The sequence below is a fragment of the Cyanistes caeruleus genome, chromosome Z (assembly GCF_971803275.1).
Source record: "Cyanistes caeruleus chromosome Z, bCyaCae1.hap1.1, whole genome shotgun sequence".
NCBI classification, from domain to species: Eukaryota; Metazoa; Chordata; class Aves; order Passeriformes; family Paridae; genus Cyanistes; species Cyanistes caeruleus.
In genome coordinates this window covers 43,063,069-43,087,653 of record NC_141732.1, presented here as the reverse complement: position 1 = coordinate 43,087,653, position 24,585 = coordinate 43,063,069, and the positions used below count along the sequence as shown (strand labels likewise).

Here is a 24,585-nt window from a genome sequence, read left to right as displayed (position 1 = left end):
AAGCTAACAAAATCATACTTCATTTCTTTTAAGAGAAATGTTAGTGGCCACAAACGTTTCTTTTTCATATTTACAAATATTTCTGTACAAATGAATACAAATACAAATGAACAAAATACAAGCAAAGAAGAAAAAGGTTTGTCAAAAATGTGATTTCTGCTTTTGTGATAGTTTTGTATCGAACCCTAAAAAAAAAAAAAAAAAATCTGTTCTTTGTTGCCATAGCAATGGATTCCCAGGGTGAAATTATATCATACTGCCTTTCTTCTAGGTTTCTGCTATGTGCTATCACCACCCACTCTCCTTCATTACAGTCAATAATCAACAAAATCTCCCCGCCCCCAGCCTTTATTCATCTGCATATTTTGAGGTGGAGGATGCAATAGTTATTGTTTTGACAGGTGTAGAGGAGCCAAGTGAATTCTCAGTGTGCTGAGGAAGCACAGGATGTGCTGCCTGAAATGTTTCCAGTCCAGTCCCCTTTGACAACGCCTGTGAGCAGCTGTCCATCCTCAGTCTCGTATCTCTTCTGCACATGCACTAACTTCTGGTGTCAGCTCCACAGCACTGCACTGTGTCTCTTGGGAGGGATGGGAACAAGCACCTACGCTAGCCTGACATTGCCAAAACTATGTCAAATTTGAAGTAGAACCCAAATTTTCTCAGGTAAACTGCTGTTCCATTAACTCAGTGCGTCACCTTTCCCCTGCACCACAACAACTTCAAAATTAACACCTCCATAGCAGACCAACAGGCCAAGAAGAGCTTGCAGAACACACTCCAAAGTCTGAACACTAGAACACAATGCAATCTAATTTAAACAGGCTTGTACCAGGAAAAAAAAATAAAATGAAATTGCGGCTTTCATGTAATTATTATGAAACAATGCACAATTTCCACTCTCACGCTCAGTATGTAGCCCTACATTTGAACTGTATGGATATTTCTCCAAGGCTGATTCACATGTGCCTTTTCTTTAGCACTAAATCCCTCCAAGTCAAGTGGTTAAATTAAACAGTTAATTCATGTTAAATACTGTCGTGGTTTTAAACCAATAACTAAGAAAATTACTTATTTCTTGCTGTGAGATATGGATTAAAGGAGTTATTTTCAGGACTTCATTGTCCATCTCCATAGTTTTAACAGAAAGATATTTCAGCTTAATTAAAGCATCTTCTTAATTCTCTACCTTTTCTGAAGCTTCTTTCCTGTCACTGGTAGTTTATAAAGTCTCTTTTCATGTTGATCACTCTCTTTTTCTCTCTCTGGATAAAAAGATTAATCCGCAAGTCTCATCTGGGTAATGAAAGAGTTAAAATCTTGCCCAGGCTTTTGTAGCTGGTTCGGAGATCTCTGCCGAACAGGAGCTGGAGCCGTCTGCGATGGAAGGTTCCTCATAGCTGCTCTGGAGAGTGTGGCTGTCTCCGCTTGCTGCAGGTCCTGAGCTTCTCTCCCTCTTCACTGGGCAGTTTCTAGTGAATGTAGTTACAGCAAAACCTGCAGCCGAGCCAGAGATCGGCTCGGCTCGGCCCGGGCCCGAGGAAAACCTTCCCCAGGCCCCCCCATCTCCCGGCCGGGAGCCGCTGGGCCCGGCCCCGTCCCCGCCCGGCCGCATGGCCTGGGCAGGGAGGGAGGCCTGGAGCTCCGCCACCCTCCACAGCCAGGAAACAAAGAGAACCCAGAGAGCTCTGCTTTTACACTTTAAGGTAGGGTTCACAAGTTGATCCCACTTTTCAATGGCCTAAACTGCTGTCAATTCCTAGCAATGACCGATAACTGGTCAGGAGAAAAGACTCCAGGCAGTTCCCAGCAACTTCAACTCCCTTAAAGGTAAAGTAACTCCATGACAAATACTGACCTTGTTCAAATACTCCTGGTTCGATTACTTTAGAGGATCAAACCAATTTATCATAGTGATTAACAGCAACTGAAAAACTAGCCCTGGATAACTTTCTGGCATTTAATATTACAGAATAGTTTTCCCTTCATTTGGAATAGAGGTTAGTGTTCTCTGGTGTTTCTTCATTCTTTCACTACTCATGAAATACAATGCAGCTGCAGATTTTCCAGGGCCATGGCAGAGACATGAGCTTCCTCCTTCCTCCTCCTCTAGTCCTAATCCTTTTCCATTACCACCGCTTTTGCTCCAGAGTCAGTGGTCCTGGCTGTGCAGCTGAGTCACCAACCCAGACATCTCTCCCACTTGGATTCAAGGCAGTCTCCCCCTCTGAGCAATATTCACCAGGTTTTAAATAGTTAGTTTTTCATATTTAATCTGAATTTCCTCTTACGTCTTTTTTATTCTTTCATCCTCACTAGTTTCTTTTTCTCATTAGCCAGATAGTAAAATATGTTTCTTTGTTTAAAAAATGGTATATAATGTTATAAATAGATAAATAAAAAGATAAATAAAGAAAAAAGGTGCTTTGAAAGTGCTTTGCATAGTATTATGCATTAGGTCTTTGCAATAGCCTGATAGCTGAAGGTCATGTCTGCATGACAGAACTCTTTCTCCTTGCCTGTCAGTTAAATTAGTTGCTAAATATGGTTTCAAGTACAAGACACATCATTGTTAATGCATGTCTTTGTTAATTCAAGAATAAGATGTTCTGAATGCTTTCGTCCCATTTATTAGCTCTTTGTGGATACAATGGTATCTATTTTAGCAATACACATATAAATAATGTATAATTTTTGTAGTGTGAATAGGAATGAATCATGATGCTTATGAGAATACTAGAATGACATTATGTATTTTAATGGTAGACCCATGCTGCTCCCTATGTCTTGAAGTCAGGGTGAGATTCTGGATTTGAAAAGCAGTCCCTTTATTTAAGCACATAAGTTTGACTTTTACCCTTTATTCTACAGGTTGCTGCACACTCTCCCAGCAGAGTGATTGCAAACTCTCCAGCCTGCACTTATGTAAGCAGTGATTTACTCCACCAGATTAAGAGTTCATGTTGTTAGGTCTAGCATCTAGACCTCCAGATCTGCTTTGGTGAATCTCAGTTTCAGATTCCTACAAGTCTCCATGCTAATGGGCGGCTGTGACAATAACCAATAAATGATTTTTATTTTTTTTTTCCAATACAGCAGTACCCCCACTTGTCACACCTCTTCTGTTTGTAGCTGTGAAGTCTCTAGGGTATATGAAGAAGGAAAATGCTTCAGGGACTCAGGATGTAAAATCCTGCTAGCACAGCTGAGTATCTAGGTATATGGCTGATGCTTTTTCTTTGAAAATTGTACAGAAAGAAAATATAAAACATACAACAGTAACCCATCCACCCTAGTACCTGAACTCACTAAATCACTTGTTCAGCTTTATTTGTGATACAGTAATAAATCACTTTATGTGATAAAATACTAATTTAATTGAAGGTATGCTGAAAAGGATTAATTCAGCTGAGAAAAATGGTTTTGACCCTCCTTTCAACATAGTCTGAACCACACGAAGTGCTCAGTACTGGCCCTCAACACTACACATACACCCTGTCTTGGTTTGGAAATTATTATTTTGTCCCACAGTCCTTCCTCTACCATTTTTACTCCCAGCTACACCAGCAAAGAGGTGCTATGAGGTAAACTGTCAGACTGTCTGATCTTCCAAAGGTTTTTATAGCCATCCACAGCAAGGTGGGACATGCTTAGGTTGAACTAAAAATACAAGTAGGTAAAATAAAGTGGAGGGGGAGGGTCTGGGGAAACAAAATTCAGCAGGGAATGGCTGAGCATCACAACCGGTACCGCTTGCACTAGGCAAACTTAAAGATTGACCTCAGAAACTGTAATTTCATCAGGGCAGACTTTTTTCTATGCCATAGGAAACTTCAATTGACTTGATTAGAGTATTTGGATCTTAATCAGCTCTCCAAGATTATGTGTCATTTACATAACAGAAGCCTCTTGTGCTTTTTTCCCTTTTGCTTGATGAGTCTGCCAGTTTGCAGAAGTTTGGTTGTGCTTCTGCTTAGCTCTCTGCAGGGCATACACACACACACAGAGAAGCACTCAGAGTGTTGTGGGCAGTACCTGGGCAAAGGAGTAACACACAAAGGAAACTGAGTACAAACTTCCAATTTCTGTTCAGAAATTAATCACAATTGTTTCATTGTCTGCTGTACATGTAAGCAAGATAGGCAGGTGGAATGTATGGGCATGAAACATGCCAAACACGATTACTTTATCTCCCTAACATCTAGATGACAATTCTATACAACTCCTGTTTGTTGTAGATTCATGCTCAGGGTTGTTTCAGAAATGCCCAAACACACAGAGCAAACACTGCAAAACAGTCAAATGGACAGCTTTTTTTTTTCATATGCTGATGATTTCACACATAGCCATTTTACAAATAGCTGGAGAGTGCTACTCCTTTAACACTCCACCTATAGTTTGTCAGGGTGCCAGGCAGCTGATGGGTTCATCCCAGCTCATGATTTTCAAACTGCTGCCCTTGATTTCCCTGTATTTTGAGGAACCTGGATCATGTACTAATCCCACAAAAGAAGTCTCCCACATTTCTACCTTTAAATATCACCTGCTATATATGTCCTGGTTTAGCACTAGTCTTGCATTATAGCTTTTCTCCAATAAAAATTGTCACAGGCACATGCAAGCCTGCCAGTGTGAAGACTGAGTTTTGGATGAGCGTACAGATTTGAGATTCCTGTGGTAAATGTGCTTTCAAAACCAAATCGATAGTAATGCTTGCTGTAGTAACAAGGTATTTATTGTGGACTCCACAGTGGTATATGTGTCATGCCAGACCTCCTGAGACAGGAAAAATCTGGGGCAGCAGTTAAAAGCATTAATGATTTTAAATCCAGATTTTCACAGTGCATCCTCAAAGGAAACACTGTCGTGTAGGTGTCTTGTCTCATGGTATCTGACAGAGACAATCTTAGAGTCAAACTGGAATAAGGAGTTAAGTGTTAGGATAACATCTTTTTTCAGTCATCATCACTTATTTCAAGTCTGATACTGTGCACATCATGCAGATCCTACAGACATTCTTCGTGTACAGTTTAGTCATGTTTTGCTAAAAAAGAAAAATTATTCTCAGCAGCTAAATATGCATCCATGGTTTGGGGATTAAACCCTATATCCAGCCTGCACTTCACATGACTTATCTGTAAAATGATTACATTAAAGAATGATTACATTAAAGAGTACTCAGCATTTATTTCTAAGGATAAGGTTATGACCAGCACAGTACCATACTGTTCCAAAGGAATTTGAACCCACAGGTGGCTTTGAGCCCACAAGCAGGCAAAGAGCCAAGGCCACGTGTCAGCAAGCACATTTACCTTCAACACATGACATCAGCAGGAAAGTGGTGTGGGAAGTTTGGTGGGTTACAGCACCAAAATAAACTACCACAGGCACTATCCCAATCTCTTCTGCCTTTCACATGGGTTTCTGTAATGCTGGTTCTCGTCTGTGGTGAGTGCATGGAGAACCTGTTCAGTATCTACAAGTAAAATTACTTTACACCTAGCTGTTACAGAGGTGTAGGAAAGGATAATTAAAGAAAACAATGCTTGCAAAGTATTTGGGGAGCACTGAATTAAAGACATTATATAAACTTAAGTTCCCTTATTCAGTGGTTTCTTTTATATATATGTATACTTTGATTTCCTTGTTTCTATACTGACCAGAATTGTACAGCCTCCCTTAAAAAAGAAAAGAGAATAAATAGACATAAAGACAGGACTGGAAATGCTACCTCATCTTGTCATCCAATACCCCATGAAACTTACTGATCTGAGTAAATGTGGTTTTGTTGTATCATATATTACTGATAGGTCTGATGAACTTTTATATTTCAAAGCTGAGTGGCAGTAAATCTAGTATCTATTGCGTAAAAGCTGATGCAAATCCCATTGTTTTATCACAGCAAATATTATAAAATTTATTATTAAACATGCATATCACAATACTGAGATGCCAATCAAGTTCAAAGTTTATAGTGCAATATACAATACAAATACATCCCTCATTTTCCCTGTAAAATTCTTGAGGTAGCATGTGAATTACCAAGGGTTTCTAGCGAGTGCTTTCTTGACTTCTTCTTTCAAATGTAGGTTTAGAATATCCTTTGGCCTGACTGAAGAAAAATTACAAAAAATGCAGTTACATATTTGATTTGCTTTGTTTTTGTAGGAAATCAAACTCTTTGAGCTCAGAATTAAAAAGTAAAAAACCAAATTATTTAGTCGTGCTATTTTAGAACATACATATTTTTGCACCATAGAATGTTATCCTGTGTTATCATATATACAACAAAAAGATTTACTATTAAAAGTGATATTTTAACTAAACTTAAGAAAATAAACATCTACGTTACCAAAATTATACATTAACATAATCTTTGTCAAAATGTTTTGACTTGGAGTAAACATTCTTTTCAGAAAGAAACTGTTCTGCCAAAAAATTAAAATCAGTCATCTGCAGATTATTTTCTATTAAATAAACATACAATAACACAGAGACCAAACCTACATGTGAGAATTATTATAAATCAAAGGAATGTAATTGCTATTTAGCCCTGATTTTGATTAGTGATTATACTTGGGTCATTTGTCAAAGGTTTTTGTGATCATAGTTGAGCTTCAGGGAAAATGATCCATCCACCACAGACCTGAGTCTTCCTGTTTCCATCGACAGCTTGCATATTTCAGTGGAGAAGAGCGTGTGTTTGGGTATGTACATGGTATGGGTCCCTGATGAATAAACACAGGAGTTCATAGGTGCTAGGTTAGCTGTAAGTCTCTTGGGAGATGATTTTTTTTCTTATTTTTCCCTGAGGAACTGACATAAAAATATAGAGAATAGAAGAGGCACTAATCATTCTGAGATGCGTCCAGAACAGCGACGCTGATAATTTTTTATCAACTTTATTCCTATGTGTCTTCCAGAATACAGCAATTAAATGAATATTTGCAATTTTAAACAACACAGTGTTTTGTTTACTGATTGAAACGCTAAGGAATTATCTCCCCTCCTAGAAAAATTTACTCTGCACTACTTAGTTGAGTCTAGTTACTGCACTAAAAGTACTGCCTTGTGAGGCTAGACATCCTAGCTTGTCAGCAGCTCCAGGCCTTTGTGTATCAGTGTTTTTAGTCTACTTTCTGAGTGATGCAAGATCTAATCACAAAAATCACTGGCACACCTGGAGAAACTTTTGTAGTAAAAGTGCTTTGGGTTTACTAAAACTCAGTGGCTCTGTGACACCAATTGTCACCTTCCAATTATGCTATCATCCCTGGTGTTTATGATGGATAAGGAAGCTCAATTTTTGGGGACAGTAACTAGACTGCTTTGTAAGAAATTAAAATAGGGATGGAAAACCTATGAATCAGCAAAGGATATCACACATAACCCAGGAAATTGCTTCTATATTCACACTGAAAACAAATGCTAATCTCATAAAAAGAAAACTATACGCAGAAGAAGCAATAGCCAGCCTAAGTAATTTATGTTCTTTGCTGTAATTAGTCTTATGTTATTAGGAGAGATGTATTACCTGGATGTCAGAAAATAATCTGACAGTGATTTTCAAAAGATTTATCCTGAAATGGTACACTTAGTATGTCTCCTTGTCTCTTAACTTTGTGCAGAAAAGGCTGTGTAGGTTCAGGAGCCAAGTGGCTATAGAGTGCTATGAATCACTTGACTTGCAGAAACAATGTAGCTTTTTCTCTTAACACTGCTTGGGGATACACATACTCTGCAAATTTGATTCTTTGTAATATTGACTGAAAAACAAAACACTTGCTTTTCAATTCAACAAAATGTACACCAGACACTTTCGGTAGTAATCTGGCAGGCACAAATCACTCCTTTAAAAACACACTTCTTGTTACTAATCTTGCTCCTGAGCCTCTTTTACACTGAAATAAGCACACTCACTCCTGAGTTACAATGGTGTTAGTAAGGAGTTATTATTTTTTATTATTTCTGTTATATTACAATAAGTGAAATAGTCACACTGGCTTGAAATCATGGAACCGTGAAATCATGGAGATTCTGCCACCAAGTTATTAGGGCTGAATTTCATCCAGTATGCTATTAAACCTGTAAGTGTAAACCACAACCATAATTGCTGATTTATTTTTGACAGGATTTTAGAATTATTTATTCCATTTACTACATGTACAATCCAATATAACTCTCATGAACATTGATGAGCATTTTGAAGGCATATAAATGGGACTAGGTTTTCACCTAGACTAACTCTTCTGAGACTGCCAGAATGAGCCCCACCAGGAATTGGCAAGCCCTTTAAAAGTGGACTGCATCGACAAAGCCAGGTGAGTACTTCTCTGAAGAAACAGGAACATTGCTTCTGTTGTCAAACCTCTTCTTCTGTACCTGTGTATACCGTGGCATGGATATGCTGTTGTGTCTGACTTCACTCTAGTGGAGCATGGCTCCCCCTCATGCGTACAACGTGGTGACCTCTGCTGTTGCTGCTGCAATAGGAGTATTCAAACACACCCCTCTGGTCCTAAGGGGCCTGGACAATAGAATTCAGGCATCCTAGACCTAGATGCTGTTGCAAGATTTCCACTTTCTAATACAATTACTTAATGAAAGGGGAAAGAGAAATATTTAAGCAATTAATTTTTCTGTTGTTCCTTTGCATCTTGGTAATTATCTCAGTTATGGTGTATTGATTCCAAAGTGGACCTGCTTTGCTTGAATCAATAGCAAAATTCCATTTCCTTCAGTTGAAGCAGGACTGGGACATAAAGAGTAATACTGAATTACACATTTGAGCACTGCTTGCAATGCAAAATACATACAAGGTACAAGGAATGTTACTCTTGTATGAGCTCAGGGCTCCCATAAAACATACCAGAGCAAAGAAGTGTAAAAACACTGAAGATCAAGCCAGGTTGGAGAGCTGGAAATTCCATGGGCTGGCTGCACTGGTTGTCCTTATTTTCAGCAAAGAAACAATCTCCAAAATCAAAATGAACTTTTGAACCTGTACCCAGTGTTTGTTAAAAGCCTGGAGCTGTGTTGAAAATCTGACAGCCTAAACTGTGTGAGTCATGACTTTGAAAACCTGTTAAACACAGAAGATGGGTGGAAGAAAAGGCAGAGCATCCATACTCCTGCATCTTTGGCTATAAATGAAAGAGGGGTGCATAGTTTTTAATCTAAACTCAGACTGAGATGCAATCATGCTGCCCTCTTTGCAGGTGGTCTTGTGTAACTTCAGCAATCCAATCAAATACACTCCCTTCAATTTACAGATGACCTCAGTGGAGGCAAAAAACATTTTTGACACTTGCACTTTTCTGTAACTCACTCAGAAAATATCAGGGATTCTGTACTTGTTGACCTGTATCTGAAGGCTAGGCTCTTTCAAGTGCTAAATCAAGGAGGAGTGAAATCATATGAGTGCATTGAACTTCCTATTACCTTTCATGAGCCATTCTTTCTCTGAGCACCTCAGAAGTTCAGATGGAACTTAAAAATTGCTCAGTTATGTGACGTCATATACCCTTCAAAGGCTGAACAAAATGGATGGGAGGAAAATAGAGCTACTAAACACTTGTCTTCAGGATGTAATCGGTACTCAACTTGGCATGGGATCAGTACACTACAGAAAACGTGAAGTGCTGGGAAATCTGAGCCAGAAAAGCAACAGAAGCACATAAGAGGACAGAAAAACATCAAATGTAAGGTGCAACACTCTGTAGAGATTAAAGACTGTGCCTTATATTTTTAAAAAGTGACATTATTGTGGCCTGGTAAGAGAATAACTGCGAACAGCACATAAGCATTTGCTTTCTCAGGCGCCCGAGAGCGCTGCCAGTGGCAGAGGCTCCCTTCTCCGTGAGGGCCGGGAACACTCGGTGTGCCCGGGGTGGGTGCGTGTACCAGGCTACGGCTGTCCTGGGCTCGCCGCCGCTGCGCGACCCGAGGGCTCCGGACGGGGCGGGCGTTGGGGTGGGGGCGGCTTTTTTGGCAGAGCAGGGTGCCAGCCGCGGGTGGGCGGAGGGCAGCAGCCGCCATCCTCTCGGCTGCCCTGGCCCCAGCTCACCCTGCCCGGGGCGCGGGGCGGGCGGAGGCGCGGGCTGCGGGAGGGCGCGGCCGGCGGGCGCGCACACAATGGCCGTGCCGGGAGCCGCCGGCAGAGCCGCGCTGGGCGGGTCCCGCCGCCGTGGGCTCGCCGTGCAGTGCCGTGCCGGGCCGTGCCGTGCCGTGCCGTGCCGTGCCGGGCCGTGCCGTGCCGTGCCGTGCCGTGCCGTGCCGTGCCGGGCCGTGCCGGGCGGGGCGGGGCGAGCGCACCTGGCCGAGGAGCCGGGCGGCGGTGGCGGGGCAGGGGCGGGAGGCCGCGGCGAGGGGCGGAGGGCGGCGCGGCGGGCGGGCCGCTCCTCATTGGCCGCGCGGCCACACGGCGAGTGCCTGCGCGCCGGCCGGGAGCGGCCCCGGCGCTGTCGCCGCTTCCCAGGTCGCGGAGCGGCGGGAGCCGCAGCAGCGGCGGGAGGGTGAGCTTACCCAGCGGGAGGCGCCGCGGGAGGGGAGAGCCCGTGCCGCTAGCCCCGGCCCGGAGGCGCGGAGGGGATCCCCCGCCTCGCCCGGGGTCGGGTTGCGGGGATGTCCCGGGGGGTGCTCCTGCCGCAGGCCCGGCGGCACGTCCCGGTTGACAGGGCAACGGAGCCGCTGAGGAATGCGGCGAGCGGGCGGCTGGGCTCCGGTGGCCGCCGCGGCAGCTGGGCGGCTGCCGCTGCCGGGGAAGGGGCGGGGGCGCCGCTTTCTTCTCCCGGCGCTCGGGCAGGGTAGGGGAGGTGCCCTTCGGCCCGCGGGTGCCGCTTCCTCGGCGGGTGAGGAGGGCGGGGAGCGGCCCCGGCGCCGGGAGGGACCGCGGGCAGGGGCGTTCACCTCCGCGCTGCTCCGCAGGGCGCGCAGCCGAGCGCGGGGCGGCTCCGGGGCGCTGGTGATGAGGGCTCCGAGCAGGGGCTGAAGCCGACGGCGGGCGGCGACCATGACTGTGTTCCGGCAGGAGAACCTGGAGGAGCACTACGAGACGGGCGAGGACCTTGGCAGGTGGGTGCGGGCGGATGGAGCCGTGGCCTCTGAGCCCGGCGGGGCAAGGGCCGAGGGCAGGCTCGTACCCGCCTTGCCTTTCCACCATGTCTGAGGTGCGCCAAGAGGGAAGAGGGAGTTGGATTTGAAGTTACCGCGTCTTTGCCTTTTTAATACGGGTCTGATGAGATTTTTGGACAGGGTCCATGCCTAAGTGGTACCTGCTCGGCTCGGCGCCCTCCCGGGTGCTGTGCGGCGCGTAGGGGAGAACCTGCTGCCGGCGGCGCAGCTGTGGCAGTGCGAGGCTCGCTGCTGCTCGCCGGGAGGGGAACTGGAAACGGGCTGGGCTTGAAGGGGAGAAGTTTGCATTGTTCATAGTATGAAGGACCGCGTTTGTATTGCGTGTTGGATTTTTCTTTATAAACGTGATTAAGGAAGTGAGAGAAGCTCTGCATTCCATCGATACTGTTGTGGTGAAGATCACTGAGCATCGCTGTTGGAGCTAGAAGTCAGATTAAGGGATGTGAGCAGAGCGCTGCAGATGTAGAGCTGTCTACTTGAGCCTTGATTCTTGAATGCTGTGTAGTTGTGAGCTCCTCCGAGCTCGCACTATTAGTCGTGCCTTGTTTTTTCAGTGTTTTCCGTGTTTTGAGACTGTTAAAACACTGAATTATGTTACATGGGAGTCTTTTTCGTATTCTTTCCCCCTTCTTTAAGGAGGAATCCAATGGCATTTTAGCAAACCAGTATGGCAGAATCCTTTTCTAGTGTTCATCTTGGTGATTTCAAAGCAAAGGCTCAGTTGACACAGGGCATTCACTATACATGGAGCAGACACCCCCGTATCTGCCTCTGCACACCTTTCCAGTGAAGGGTCCTAGCAAATGTCATAGCAAGTGCTGTGAACAAGTTACTTGAATAGGCAGGAACTTAGAAATATTTCATGATTTCTTAAAAATAAATAAAAATAAAAATAAACAAAAACCCCAAACAAAGCCAAACAAAAAAAGCCACCCAGACAACAGCTAACCAACCAAGAAACCCCCCACATTATAAGGAAGTTTATTGCACTATATTTCCAATAAACTTCATCCCATTTATATTCAAGTTTGTTGATGTGACTTTGACGATAAATATGTACTTTTATTTCCACATAATGTTCTGGGTTCCCATTTTCATACATCTAGAGTAACATTCTGTGTTAGACTGTGAAGTAATATTAACTTGCTGGATATCTTGATCGGAAGATGTGTTACCATGCTAAAGCATAGGTTTGGATTTTGTGGTCTAAACAATTATTTTGGCACCTAAAATTGCTCTATTTTGTTTCCAGTTTTTATAAAAATGTTACACAGTGTTCCAAAATTCAGGTTTAGGTTTCTGGACTCTTAAAAACAAAACCATTTCTGTGCCTACAGGTAATGATTGACTTTATGGAAGAAAATAAAGATACACATATATTGTGGGGTTTTTAAGGTTTTTTGAGGAGAAGACAATGCCAATATTCAAATTTAGAATGTATAAAGGTTTATGTAATTTCTCTTTTTTTTTTTTTTTTTTTTGTTCAAGAGGAAGTATCAGTGCAATGTTTGGTCCCTAATACATATTTATAAAATAGAACAATTGCCCTTAGGCTGATTACTTAAGAAGTGTTTAAATACATGGAGATTTGTTTTTTTTTCAAATAAATGTTCTTTGGAAGTCACAAGCTCCAGAGCACAGCAGTGGAGAATAGGCATTTCGTTTTTACAGTATGGGAAGTGCAAACACTGAAAACACTAGGTAGTAAAAGAACAACAAAAAAAAACCAGAACAAATGGAGGGTTTCAGATTGACAGCATGTTAGGTAGCGGTGTTCGCTTTAAAAATGGTATATTAATTTGATCTTTACCAACATGATATTAGCTGTAATGCTATAGAAGCTTAGCATGCAGTCTAAACCTGTAATGTGTTATGAATTTTAAAGAATATTAAAATCTACTCTAGGTTTCACTTGAAAAAGAGTAAAGAAATCTATCAGCCTCTGCAATTTTGCCAATATATTTGAGAAAATACCAGTGGATGATAAAACATTGTGAAATGTTTGGCAGGGCTTTTACATTAGAAATGGAATATAGTTATTTAAAAGGGCCAAAGCTTTCACTTCAGTCTCATTTTAAGAATCCAGGGTTGTTCCAGTGTGAAATGTTGGCACAAAACCATAAGAGTAAGAAAACTTCAGGATAATTATATGGTTTATTTCAGTGGTGTTTTTAACTTCTTTTTGAACTTAAGTTTCTAGGGTTGCACAAAGTACTTTTTTGGAAACCTGTCACTTTCTGTTCTTCATTTACCCCTTACTAGGTTTCTGACTGTTACGTTTGCATATAAATGTAGTTACCCTGAGGCTGAAAACTCAAAAAAACCCAGTGAATATTAAAAACACCTTTGACTTCAAAATTTCCTTTATTCATTTGGGAACCCAAATTGTGAATTAATACTTCAACTAAGCAATGATGAAAGGTTCCATTTTGCAAAATCAACTGATTTTCCCCCTTGTCTTGGAAGAATGCTTTTATTTCTTCTTACTTAGCTGCAGGCATGAAGCAAAAGAGATGAATAAATTAACAGGTGAGTTTTTATTGACAGACTTGTGTTTGAATGAAAAGATCCTTAAGTTTCTCGGCCAGTCTGCCTTTTGAAAGAGCTCAGTGAATTTTAATTTTAATAATCTTGACTTTAATAAGCTACACTGTTTTCCCTTGTAAATTATTTAAGTCTTTGTTACTTCTGACAGTAACTAGAATAAAAAATCATTTGAATAAGAAAGGTGTGTTAAAGAAAGCAAATGGGCTGTGTAAATTAAATTTTTGATATAAAGTAATAAAGGAGGTTTAAATATTGCTTAGCATAAAACCTAGGGAAATGAGGAGAAGATATGATGGTGTGCTTGGGCTAAAAAAGGAGAAATATTCTCTGGTTTTCTGGTATTTTACTGTGCTTTTGCAGAAAAAATAATAATCATAGTCCTGCTACCAAAATGCCTGAGTTTTTTTCCAGTCTTTATTTCGTTTTCATTTATGTCTGGGGAGAATAAGAAATAGGAAATTTGTGATTGTGAATGCTGGTAGAATCATCACTTATTTATTTATTTATTTACTTATTACTTATTTCTTTTTCTTGCCCATACATGATTTCTCCTGACAAGTTCATGGCTGTTCAGGTTGGTTTATCTTAAGTTTTTGTACCAATGCAGTCTTGGGAGACTTATGGATCCAATGCTATCTCTGGAATATGTGAGAAGATTGTTCTTGTTTAATGTGTGATGCTTTGCATACACTTTTTTGTTTTCCATCTTACAAATACGAAATTATATGTGTTTACTTGTTCATATGCAGGCTACCTACAGATGTGTTAAGTAATCATCTAACCGTGAATGTCAAGGGGTGGTAAACATTATTATGGAAGAGCAACAAATTTGTTGAAAGCAATTTTGTCATTTCAATTCTGCCTGCAGTTGCAGGTGATGTGACTGTGCATTTTAAATACCCTGCAGTGCTTTTACTTCAGTCTGCCCAAAAGTCAGGAATTCATGTTCAGTAGTTTTAAAAACCTTGCTGTGGTGAGCAAGCAACTAAAGACCTTCAAAGCACACTGAACTTTTCAAGGTATGTTTTCACCTCCCATGACTGACCTTGCCTGGGAATTTGTATAGTATTGTGAGAAATGTGTTGTTGTTTAAAAAATAATTTTAGGGAGAGATATCCAGAGCTGTGTTATAAATACATATTGTGTTTGTCTGTGTGAGTTCCTGATCACATAGACAGCTCCTTCTTCCTTCACCCCCAACACCCACATTTGGTATTTTAGGTTATTTTATTTTCCTTCAGGCTTTCATGTGCTTTCTAAAGAGATGCAGAGTGTTAAGGTAGAGTCTTGGAACTGAAGAATGGTGTTTGCATTGCACAGTGTTTCAAAATTTTTAAGGCCCTTGTTGATTCAGAAAGTAGGAAGAGGTGCCTAACAGTTTTGAATGTCAGGCTTGTTTGGACCTCTTGGACTCACTAAGGAAACACTTGTAACTTGTCGAAGGAAAGCTACACTGAAAATTGCCAGTTTTGGAGACTGCTCTGACTCTGTTTGGTAGCTCACTAAACAGAGATGCTAAGAGTAAAAAGCAGCAACCTAATGTACTTAATGGCTTTATCAGTAGTGCAAGAAAAATGTCTAGGATAACATGCTGAAGATGTTGATAAGACAGAGCAGAGAGCTGTGCAAATATGTATTTACATTCTGTGAAATGTCCATCTACCATTCAGAGTTGAGTGAAAAAGGATTACTTTTTTTATTTTTCCCTGGAAAATTATTTCCATTGTAAACAGGGAGTATGTAGGCTGAATATACAAATATATATATATATGTATGTGCATGAATGTATGTGTTTTTGATTATTCGGATACTGGGTTTTGGTAGCACTGCTTTTTATAACTGCGGAGGCTGCCTGTCATCTATCCAAACATTGTAACTGTAACTACATTGCACTTCTATATTGGGAGGAAAGTGAAAGCACTGAAAAAACCCCAAACAAACCAACTTGAATGGCAAACAGAATTTGACCTTCATGGCGCTTTTCAAGCTTGACAACCTAAATTAATCGTGCTAACCAGCCCAGGTATTAAAATTGCACCAGTATTATCAGGCTCTGTTGTGAGATGATAGGATGTGAAACACGTTACAGGTGATACTTTCTTTCAAAACTGCCACATTTAAAACCCATGACAGCCATCTTTAATAATCTTGTAGTGTAACATTTTTTTCCTGTGAATTAGCAAAAAGTCTTATGGGGGAGAGGAAGGAGCAATGTGAAAGATGGTTTCGTAAGGCTAAAACTGTTGCATGTGAACTACAAAATTTTTAACTGTGGTGCATTGAAACTTCCAGATTCTGTTTCCTTGCATTTTCATGCTGTAAGCTGATTTCCATTGCTCCATTATAAGGCATGTGTTAACCTTCCCTCTCATGCAGCAGTAAAGTGGTTAAACTGAAGAAGTGTAAGGTGCAGACCTCTGAGGTGCCATTTCCTGTGTTTTTCATAGGCATGGTGATAAATACTGCAAGTGTATAATTCACTGTTTTTATAACTATTCATATTTTAGTAGTACATTATGATTAATTAAATTAAGTGGACTATATGAGTTTTTCAGGGAGAAGGACCTCAGAAGGAGCACTGTTGACAACAAAGCCACTGTTTGACCAGGAAACTTAGTTGACTGGTGTCTTTGTGTGCTCTTTTGTTTTTATTTGAAGAATTGAAGGTTGTGTAATTCAGATCACATGAAATAACCCTTACTGTGCTGTTTGTGAACCATGTACATGTTTTATCAGCCCTTGGAGGAAAGGTTGATTGTTCCATGCTTGTCTGTAAGTCCTGGCTTTGGCGGCTGCATGGATACTGAAAAGGAAGGTTTCTTAACTGGAAAGCATAGTTGCAAAAATTATGCATCTCAAGTCACTTTGCCTCCCAGACATGCCTTTTCACAAATGCACAATAACCTGCAAGCTGCTGACTGCACAGTCTGCAAGAGCTGTCACCATACAGTGCCACTGGTGACAACTGCTGCTGTACAAAGTGTGCTGAGAGGTTTGCTTCATGAAAAGCACAAGAAATGCAGATGATTTTCTGGGTATAACTCGGTCCTGCTTACTTTAGTTCTCTCTCTGGGGAAGAATAATGACTGCTTTGTAGGTCTTTTAAAATACGGTGTAATAAAACCTAGAGCTTGCTGATTATTCTGTGCTTTCGGTTTAAATGCACAAATCTTTGTAAATCTAAACTCATCAGGAAGCAGATAAAAATGCTTGTCTGATTTTTCTTCTAGCCAGGCTCAGTAAGGCATGATCAGTGCCAGAGCAGGCATGGTAGGGGTGTGCTGAAACTTCAGTCTGTCCTTCTAGCTTTCCAGATTAGTCCTCCAGTGTTCATGGGTGTTTTGGGGTGTTTGGATTTTTTTCTCCCCCTTTTCTCTCTTTAGAGGTGTTTGACTATGTCAGTTCCTCTGCTGGAATTATGTGTACTGAACAGAAGTTGGCCCCTTTAGCCTAGGAAGGGGAGGCTGACACTGCCGTTTCATGAGAGCTTTGTTCAAAGCTCAGGCTGCAGTGCTGGTGGTTGAAAGGATCAGTATCTCTTTCCTCTGCTGTATGTTTCTCTGTAGGTTGTTTTGTTTCAGGTTGGTGTATTTTTTTAATGTAGTGCTGGTGTCAAAGGGGAAAAATACCCCACCTTATGTCTAATTTATGGCAAGTGTACACTCTCAGATCAGCTGAAAGCACTAAAACCTTCAGCAAACAGAAAGAATAGGCTGAAATCTTAGCCTACATGCAGTTGTGATTGCCTCCATAAATATACTTCTAGTTAAATATACAGAATGGATGGAGATAATCACTTTACTACAAAGGCAGAAGAGCATAAACTGATGACAGGGAAGTTTAAGCTGGAAATTAGAACTATGGGAGGTACAATAGGAATTGGAGTAATATTCATAAATGGTTGTTGTAGTTAGCCAGAGGTATTCAAAACTGTACCAGTTTTTGGAGGAGATGATGTGTTTCTTTTGAGACCCTGCCTTAATGTCCAGGTGTCTTTCTGTTTTTTACTGGCTTGGTTAGAAAACCTGTGCAACTTGTTGATACAATTTTTTATTCTGAAGAAATGATGCCAGTTAAAGCAGTGGCTCAGCAGCTTGTTTCCTGGATGGTAGTGGCTTTGTAGGAGCTCTGAAACTGTTGTTTCTCAAACTGTGTTTTGTTCCTCTTGCAGGAAGACAGGTGACACAAAGGAAGATTATCCACTAAACCTGAACAGTGTTGACTTGCCATGCAGTACAATAGGTCATACTTAACTATGATGAGTTTCTGGCTAAGATGGTGAAGCTGAGAAAAGTGTAGACAAAGCCTAGAGATCTTCAAGCCTTTACTATCTTGTTGCTTGTCTACGTTATGCAGTGAATTTTGGCGTAATGTGAAATTTTGCAGAACTGGATACAACGGCCAGTGTCAAGGAATCTAATATTGCTAAACTCTGAGATCTTGCATAGGAAGTGATACAGGAAGAACGGAGCCTGCACGTTTTGGTCAGTTGTTGGGTGACATTCCTGTTGGTTTTGGTGCAGTTATGGAACAGAATAATGACAGAGATGAGTTGTAGGGGCAGGTATATCTCCATATCCTTGCAAACCTTGCTACATCCTCCTTCACATGTTACTTGCAGGTCTTGTCCCTCCATTTCAGAGAGATTGCTGCTGTCCTCTTCTAAAGTGAAGAAGAGATGCTAAGCTAAGGTGGTGAAGCTATGAGATGAAGCTTCTTGAGAAAGACTTAAGACTTTAGAACTTTTAGCCTTGTACCACTATGCTTTGAGTGGTATGATATTATTAATATGCTGGAAAAACAAAAATGGCTGATGAAGTAAAGAAACTTAAGAAACTATATTTACATTTACAGTTTTCACAGATGGTTCTGCAGGCTGGAATGGAAAGGCTTCTTGCATCAAAGTAAATGACCTTATGGGACCTGTTGAAATGAGACCAGTATGAACAAGCAATCTAAATTGTATCAAGATTGAGCTTGTAAAATTAAAAGAAAGACTTGCATGGTACTGTTCTGAAAAAGAAGACTGATAAGGATATCGTAACTGTTAGATTTCGATCAGTTTTAATACTGTGTGTCAAAGTTTCCATGCATATTGTACTCCATGGGGATGTTGTCCTGTTGTATTAAAAGTGTGTGGTATTACAGGCATGTTGGAGTTTTGTGGGTTTTTTTTGGTTGTGGCACACATTGATGTTGGAGGGAATATCTTCTAATAGATACTTTTCACCCAGTCCCAGAATAACTCACATGGTTTATAGCAGTGCTGTAAAACACTTCACTGACTAATCCATATGGTGGTCTGCAGCCTTATTCTCTTGGTTTGAGAAGTTTAATTTCCTTCCCCTTATTCCTTCCTGTTTATGCAAGCTGATGTGCCAAACCGTTTCTGCTTCCAGAGGCAGTGGTGTAGAGGAGGAAGCATTGTTGTGTGGCTGTCCAGGCCACGTGGGTGCCTTGACCACCAGCAGCAGGGACCCTGGTGTGCCACTCTCCTAGAGTAAGTCTTCCCCAGTACCATCTGCTTGTTGTCTCTGTTGTGAAGCTCAGATGGTCTTGCCTGTATTTAACAGAAAGAAAAATACCTTACTGGGTGGTCATGAACTTAGGGGGATCCATAAGCTTTATCCAAAGCTGGAGATTTCATAGTCAGTATAAATCATAACTGTCTTTACATACTGATTGAAACTATAGTTTGAGAATTTTTTTCTGAATTACTCGGAGGAGTGAGGTTTTGGAAAGGATAAAAGTTACTTGGGGAGATAGCAGTTGTCTGTTTCTTGCCTAAACAGGATGCTAAGAGCCTGTAACTGAATCAGTCTACTGGAAATATTTTATTTCCACAATGTCTTTACTTGTGAGCAATTAGTAGTATGCTTCTAAGTTTTCACAAGTTATTTGGAGTCCTGCTTTCTGCCTGGTAAGTAAATTGGCTTCTGTGCTCCTGCACATTTTCTCAGTCTTCTCTCAAGTGTCAGTGGTTGTTCAAGCTTTGAGATACTGGCTAGGTGTGCCTGTAGAAGTATGCACTTAGAGTACCTGCTTTCATGCCATGGGAACTGAAAGAAAAGGGACATTTTCCCCAGATCACAGTCTGTTGGACCTTTAGTGTTCTAAAATTAACACTTATGGGACGAGAACAGCTGTTCATTTTCTGGAAACTGGTGACTTTTAACTATCTTATGCTCATAGAGGAATGGTGTGGAGACTCATTTCTGTTCTCCTTTATGTTTGCTGAAGTTTTTAGAGAAGAGGATTGAACTTCACTACTGATATGGTATTTTGTAATCCTGTATTTCTAAAGGACTAAAAAAGCCAATGCATAAATCTTCAAATCATGTGTATCCTTTGTGGTGTCTCTTATTTGGCACTGTGCTTACTTTGCCTAGCTATGTAGGTACAACTGAGTGCAGCTGACTTCTATGATAACTGATAATGTTTTATTCTGACATGGTTTATAGTTAATTATTCTGCCAGGTTTAATCATTCTGCCAGGTTTAATGGGTGACAACCCCTCGTGTTGGTTTTGCACGGCCTGGTTTTTTGTAGCAGGGGGCTCACAGAGTGGCTTCTGTGAGAAGCTGCTGGAAGCTTCTACCATGTCCAGCAGAGCCAATGGCTGATGGCTCTGAAGATGGACGTGCTGCTGGCCAAGCCTGGGCCAATTAGAGGCAGTGGTAAGGCCTCTCTGATAACATATTTAAAAAGAAAATCAAACCAAAGTGGGGCACAGGTTTTGTTTTTTTCTCTAGCCAGAGGAGTGTTGTTGTTGGACTCAATGTAGAAGCGTGGATTCATTCACAGCACACACTAGAACAAGTTGTTAGGAAAAGACTTTTTTTCCTTGAACTTTTCAGCTTTTATAGGGTCTTACACTACAGGTTTAACATGACTGGTAAAGGGAACACCACCTCTTGTCCCATAGGTGGGATAAGAGAAAAACCCTCTCTCCACAGCTGTACAGAACTGTTTTGAGAAAGTGAAATTGTTCAGAGAGATAGACCTTGCACAAGAGAGCTCTCAAGAGACTTTCCCTTGGGAACAGATCAGCCACTGACAGGCTGTAATTCTCTCAGGCTGAGAAATCAGGTCCACAGAGGAGGATGTGCAAACATGTGAGGGAAACCACATGGAGACACCAAGGTCAGTGGAGAAGGATGGGAGAAGATGCTCCAGGCGCTGGAGCTGAGATTCCTCTGCAGGCCATGGTGAGACCATGGTGCAGCAGCTGTGCCCTGCAGCCCATGGGATCCGTGGGGCATGCAGAGATCCACCTGCAGCCCATGGGATCCGTGGGGCATGCAGAGATCCACCTGCAGCCCATGGGATCCATGGGGCATGCAGAGATCCACCTGCAGCCCATGGGATCCGTGGGGCATGCAGAGATCCACCTGCAGCCCATGGGATCCGTGGGGCATGCAGAGATCCACCTGCAGCCCATGGGATCCGTGGGGCATGCAGAGATCCACCTGCAGCCCATGGGATCCGTGGGGCATGCAGAGATCCCCACCTGCAGCCCATGGGATCCGTGGGGCATGCAGAGATCCACCTGCAGCCCATGGGATCCGTGGGGCATGCAGAGATCCACCTGCAGCCCATGGGATCCGTGGGGCATGCAGAGATCCACCTGCAGCCCATGGGATCCGTGGGGCATGCAGAGATCCACCTGCAGCCCATGGGATCCATGGGGCATGCAGAGATCCACCTGCAGCCCATGGGGGAGATGCCCATGCTGGAGCGGGTGAGTGCCTGGAGGGGCCTGTGATCCAGTGGGAGACCTGGAGGAGAGAGAGGCCCTGCTTCCAGGCTGGAGCAGCCTGTCCTTGGAGGGCTGCACCCCGTGGAAAGAGAGACCCACACTGCAGCAGTTTTGGGAGGACTGTGTGCCTGTGGGAGGGAGTCACATTGCAGCAGTTTTGACAGGACTGCTGCTCGTGAGAGTGGACTCACGCTGCACAAGTTCACTGAGAAATGTCTCCTGTGGGAGGGACCCCATGGTCTCACAGGGGGAGAACTCTCCTCTCCCAGAGCAGTGGAAAAAAATCTCAGTGATGAACTGACCAAAATCCCCATGCCCTCTCTCCCTGCACTGTTGGTGTTGGTGGGGGGGTGTTTCACAGGCTTTTTATTTCTCATTCTCCTCTGATTCTGTTAGTAATAAATTTCACTTTGTCCCTCTCAGTTGAGTCTGTTATGTTCTTGGAGTGTTTTCTCATGGTTCTTATGTCAATTCATGAAGCCTTTGTTAATTTTTTTTCTCTCCTCTGCCCAGCTTTGGCATGGGAGGATGAGCGAATGACTTTTGTGGCTGCCTGATGTTTGGCTAGTGTCAAACCATGACACCCCTTTGTCCACAGGAGAAAGTAATACTAGTGTGTGTCTTACTTGGGTCCAACTTCAAGGCCAGGAACTCAGCACTGAATAACTCCATCAGCAAGGCTGGGAATTTATTATTGTGTAAGAGCAGAAAGTATATGAAAATCTTGAATGGTAACAAATTTTATCTTTTGATATCTCTCTTCTTGTTGGCTTGGACTCCTTAGTTGGGTTCCTGTTACCTTTAAGGAACGTGATGCAGATGTAATCCTAGAGATAGATATTTTAACTTCTCCTTCAACTTTTTCTTTTAGGGATTTAGTTTTGTTTGCTTTGGGTTTGTGTGTGTGTGTGTTTTTGTTTTGTTGTGGTTTTTATTCCTTGCAAACACAGACTTCAAACATTTTGGTACGGGAGTGTTGACTTTGTTGGTGTATTATCTGTCTAGCAATATTTTCTTATCTCTGTGAGCAGGGCCATCTGCATAGAATTGCCATTGATTCCCTGGGAAAGGAAAACACGTCAGGGAATGGCTGAGTTCCTTATGTCTCATCTTTTCTCATGGCTTTTTATTTGAAAGGGCCTTCTGATACTATTTACTTCACATTCTTGTCTGAAAGGAGGATATCTGTTTTCCTGATTTTGCTGCCAGTTCTAACATTAGCTGAAGAACAAACCTTTCCAGATTCTATCTTGCAGAGCTGGTCTACTTCTGCTGCCTCCCTTATTCCTCTAGAAAGAAACCTTTCTAGAACATTCCTGGGGGGAACATTACTGATCCCCCTATATGTTATATTCCCCCCTGTATGTTAGTTCCTGGTCAATTCCACTCTGCCTGCCTGCGAGCCCACCTGGGGTGGCTATGCCAGCCTAGCAGAGGGGTCAGAGAATGGGATGGTCCTGTTCCTCACCCACTCAGCAGCATTCTCCTGTGCTAGCACTGGCACCACCGTGAGTGCAGCCTGGAAGCGAGAGGGGATTACAGATTGAGCTCCCTGAACTGGGTCAACACGGACATGCCAGACAAGGATCAGTGCCAGCCGCCAGTACAGCATAGGAATGCAGGGCCCATGGGATGGGGAAGCCTCTGTTGGTGACAGGTACTGGCTCAGCCTACTAAACCACGCTGAAAAGCCTGCACCAAGTGTGCTCTGCGTCAGTGCTGTGCAGGTCCGGCCAGCTAAGACTGCGCGGAAGAGCCTCTCTGAACTGGGAAGCAAAACCTGACTGTGATTAACTGAACAATGAGACTGGTGACAGCACAGTCTGAGTATGTTTTCCTGTGGCAGCAGCCATGGGGTAACCAGACAAGCGCTCCTTTGCACAAGGGTCAGAAGGGACAACTTGGAAATTTATTTGTTTTTTTAGATATTCTAAGTTCTGAAGTGCCCAAGCTTGTCTGTGAGAGTGAATAGCTGTGAATAAAAGCTGGAGATCTGGGGAAGCAGACAATTACTCAGCTGTAAATAGTAGCTCATAAAACCATAATGTATATGGAAGTTACTAAGGCACTTAGCAACAGAGCACTGTGTTTGTTACACAAACTGCTTTGTTTGTAATGCTATATCATCTTAAAAAGCTGCCTTTAAGTCACAGGAAAACAGTATTTTCATCACTGGCTTAAGTGATGTGTTTATAGCTGAGTGAGTTTTTACATATTTAGCTAACAGGTTAATAATTGGAGGAGAAAATACAGAATTTTTCTACACAAAAAATTACTCTGCCATCTTCTGTGGAGCGTAAGGAGGTTGTTTCTCCCTTCACTCTAATACTAAGAGGTTACTAGTACCCCTATGGATTTTAGTGATTCTTCATACCTGGTAGAAGTAGAAAGTAACCAAACTTTAAACTTTTAATCCTTTCCACACCTTTAATTTGTATTATTTCTAGAGAAAGCTGAGTCATAACCTGCTTGGGGCTTTGCAGTCCTTCCTTACTTTTGCGCTTAGTGATTAGATTTTATCCTCTTTCTAGCAAGTGTTTGAATGATCCATACTCTGACTATATTAAATTATTTTTTCAAGTATAATGAAGCAAACATTTTCTTATGTTAGCATTGTTTAATGTATTTAACATGTGTAGATGTGATGTAAAGGTGATGAATTTCTGCATTTTCATTTGTGGCCATTCAACATAGATACCTTCCAGAGTCAAAATTTCCATAGGAATGCTACTTATAGGCACATTGTTATTGCTCATTGAGATGATAGGACTTACACTGCTAAACAGGGAATTTCTGAAAAGGTGAAATGAAGAAAGGCTGTTCATTGTGATGAAAGAGTGGAACACAATGTGAGGTCTGAGCTTGGTTCTTCCCCAAGTCGAAGGACAAGCACTTACTCAGGCATGCTTCTGAACCTATTCCTGAAAAGAGAAGCACATAACTCAAAACACTAGTTATGAAATAGCAGCAAGAACAGTATTTAGCATCACCAAAATCAAATGTTTGTTCTGCTCATATGTTTTAATGTTCACACCAGTTTCCTGGTTTAAGATTTTCTGAGCTAGTAGTAACTGAGCTTTTATGATCAGTTCCAAATCAGATTTATGTCATGTCTGTCTTTAACCATTTTGCTAGATTAACTTACA

General features: G+C 42.1%; 1 protein-coding gene across 3 annotated transcripts in view; it reads left to right on the top strand.

Moving 5' to 3' along the window:
- The first annotated feature begins 9,810 nt into the window (after positions 1-9,810).
- Positions 9,811-24,585, top strand: part of DAPK1 (death associated protein kinase 1) — an 85,922-nt gene continuing 71,147 nt past the window's right edge. Inside the window, exons 1-2 of one of the 3 annotated variants that reach the window (XM_086868363.1) lie at positions 9,811-9,889; positions 10,927-11,073. In XM_086868363.1, coding sequence (XP_086724489.1) covers positions 11,012-11,073 — 62 coding nt within the window. In that variant the 5' untranslated portion in view covers positions 9,811-9,889; positions 10,927-11,011. Of the gene's footprint in view, positions 9,890-10,418; positions 10,515-10,693; positions 10,806-10,926; positions 11,074-24,585 lie in introns of those variants that run through there. The other 2 variants (XM_086868361.1, XM_086868362.1) reach the window with 2 other exon arrangements.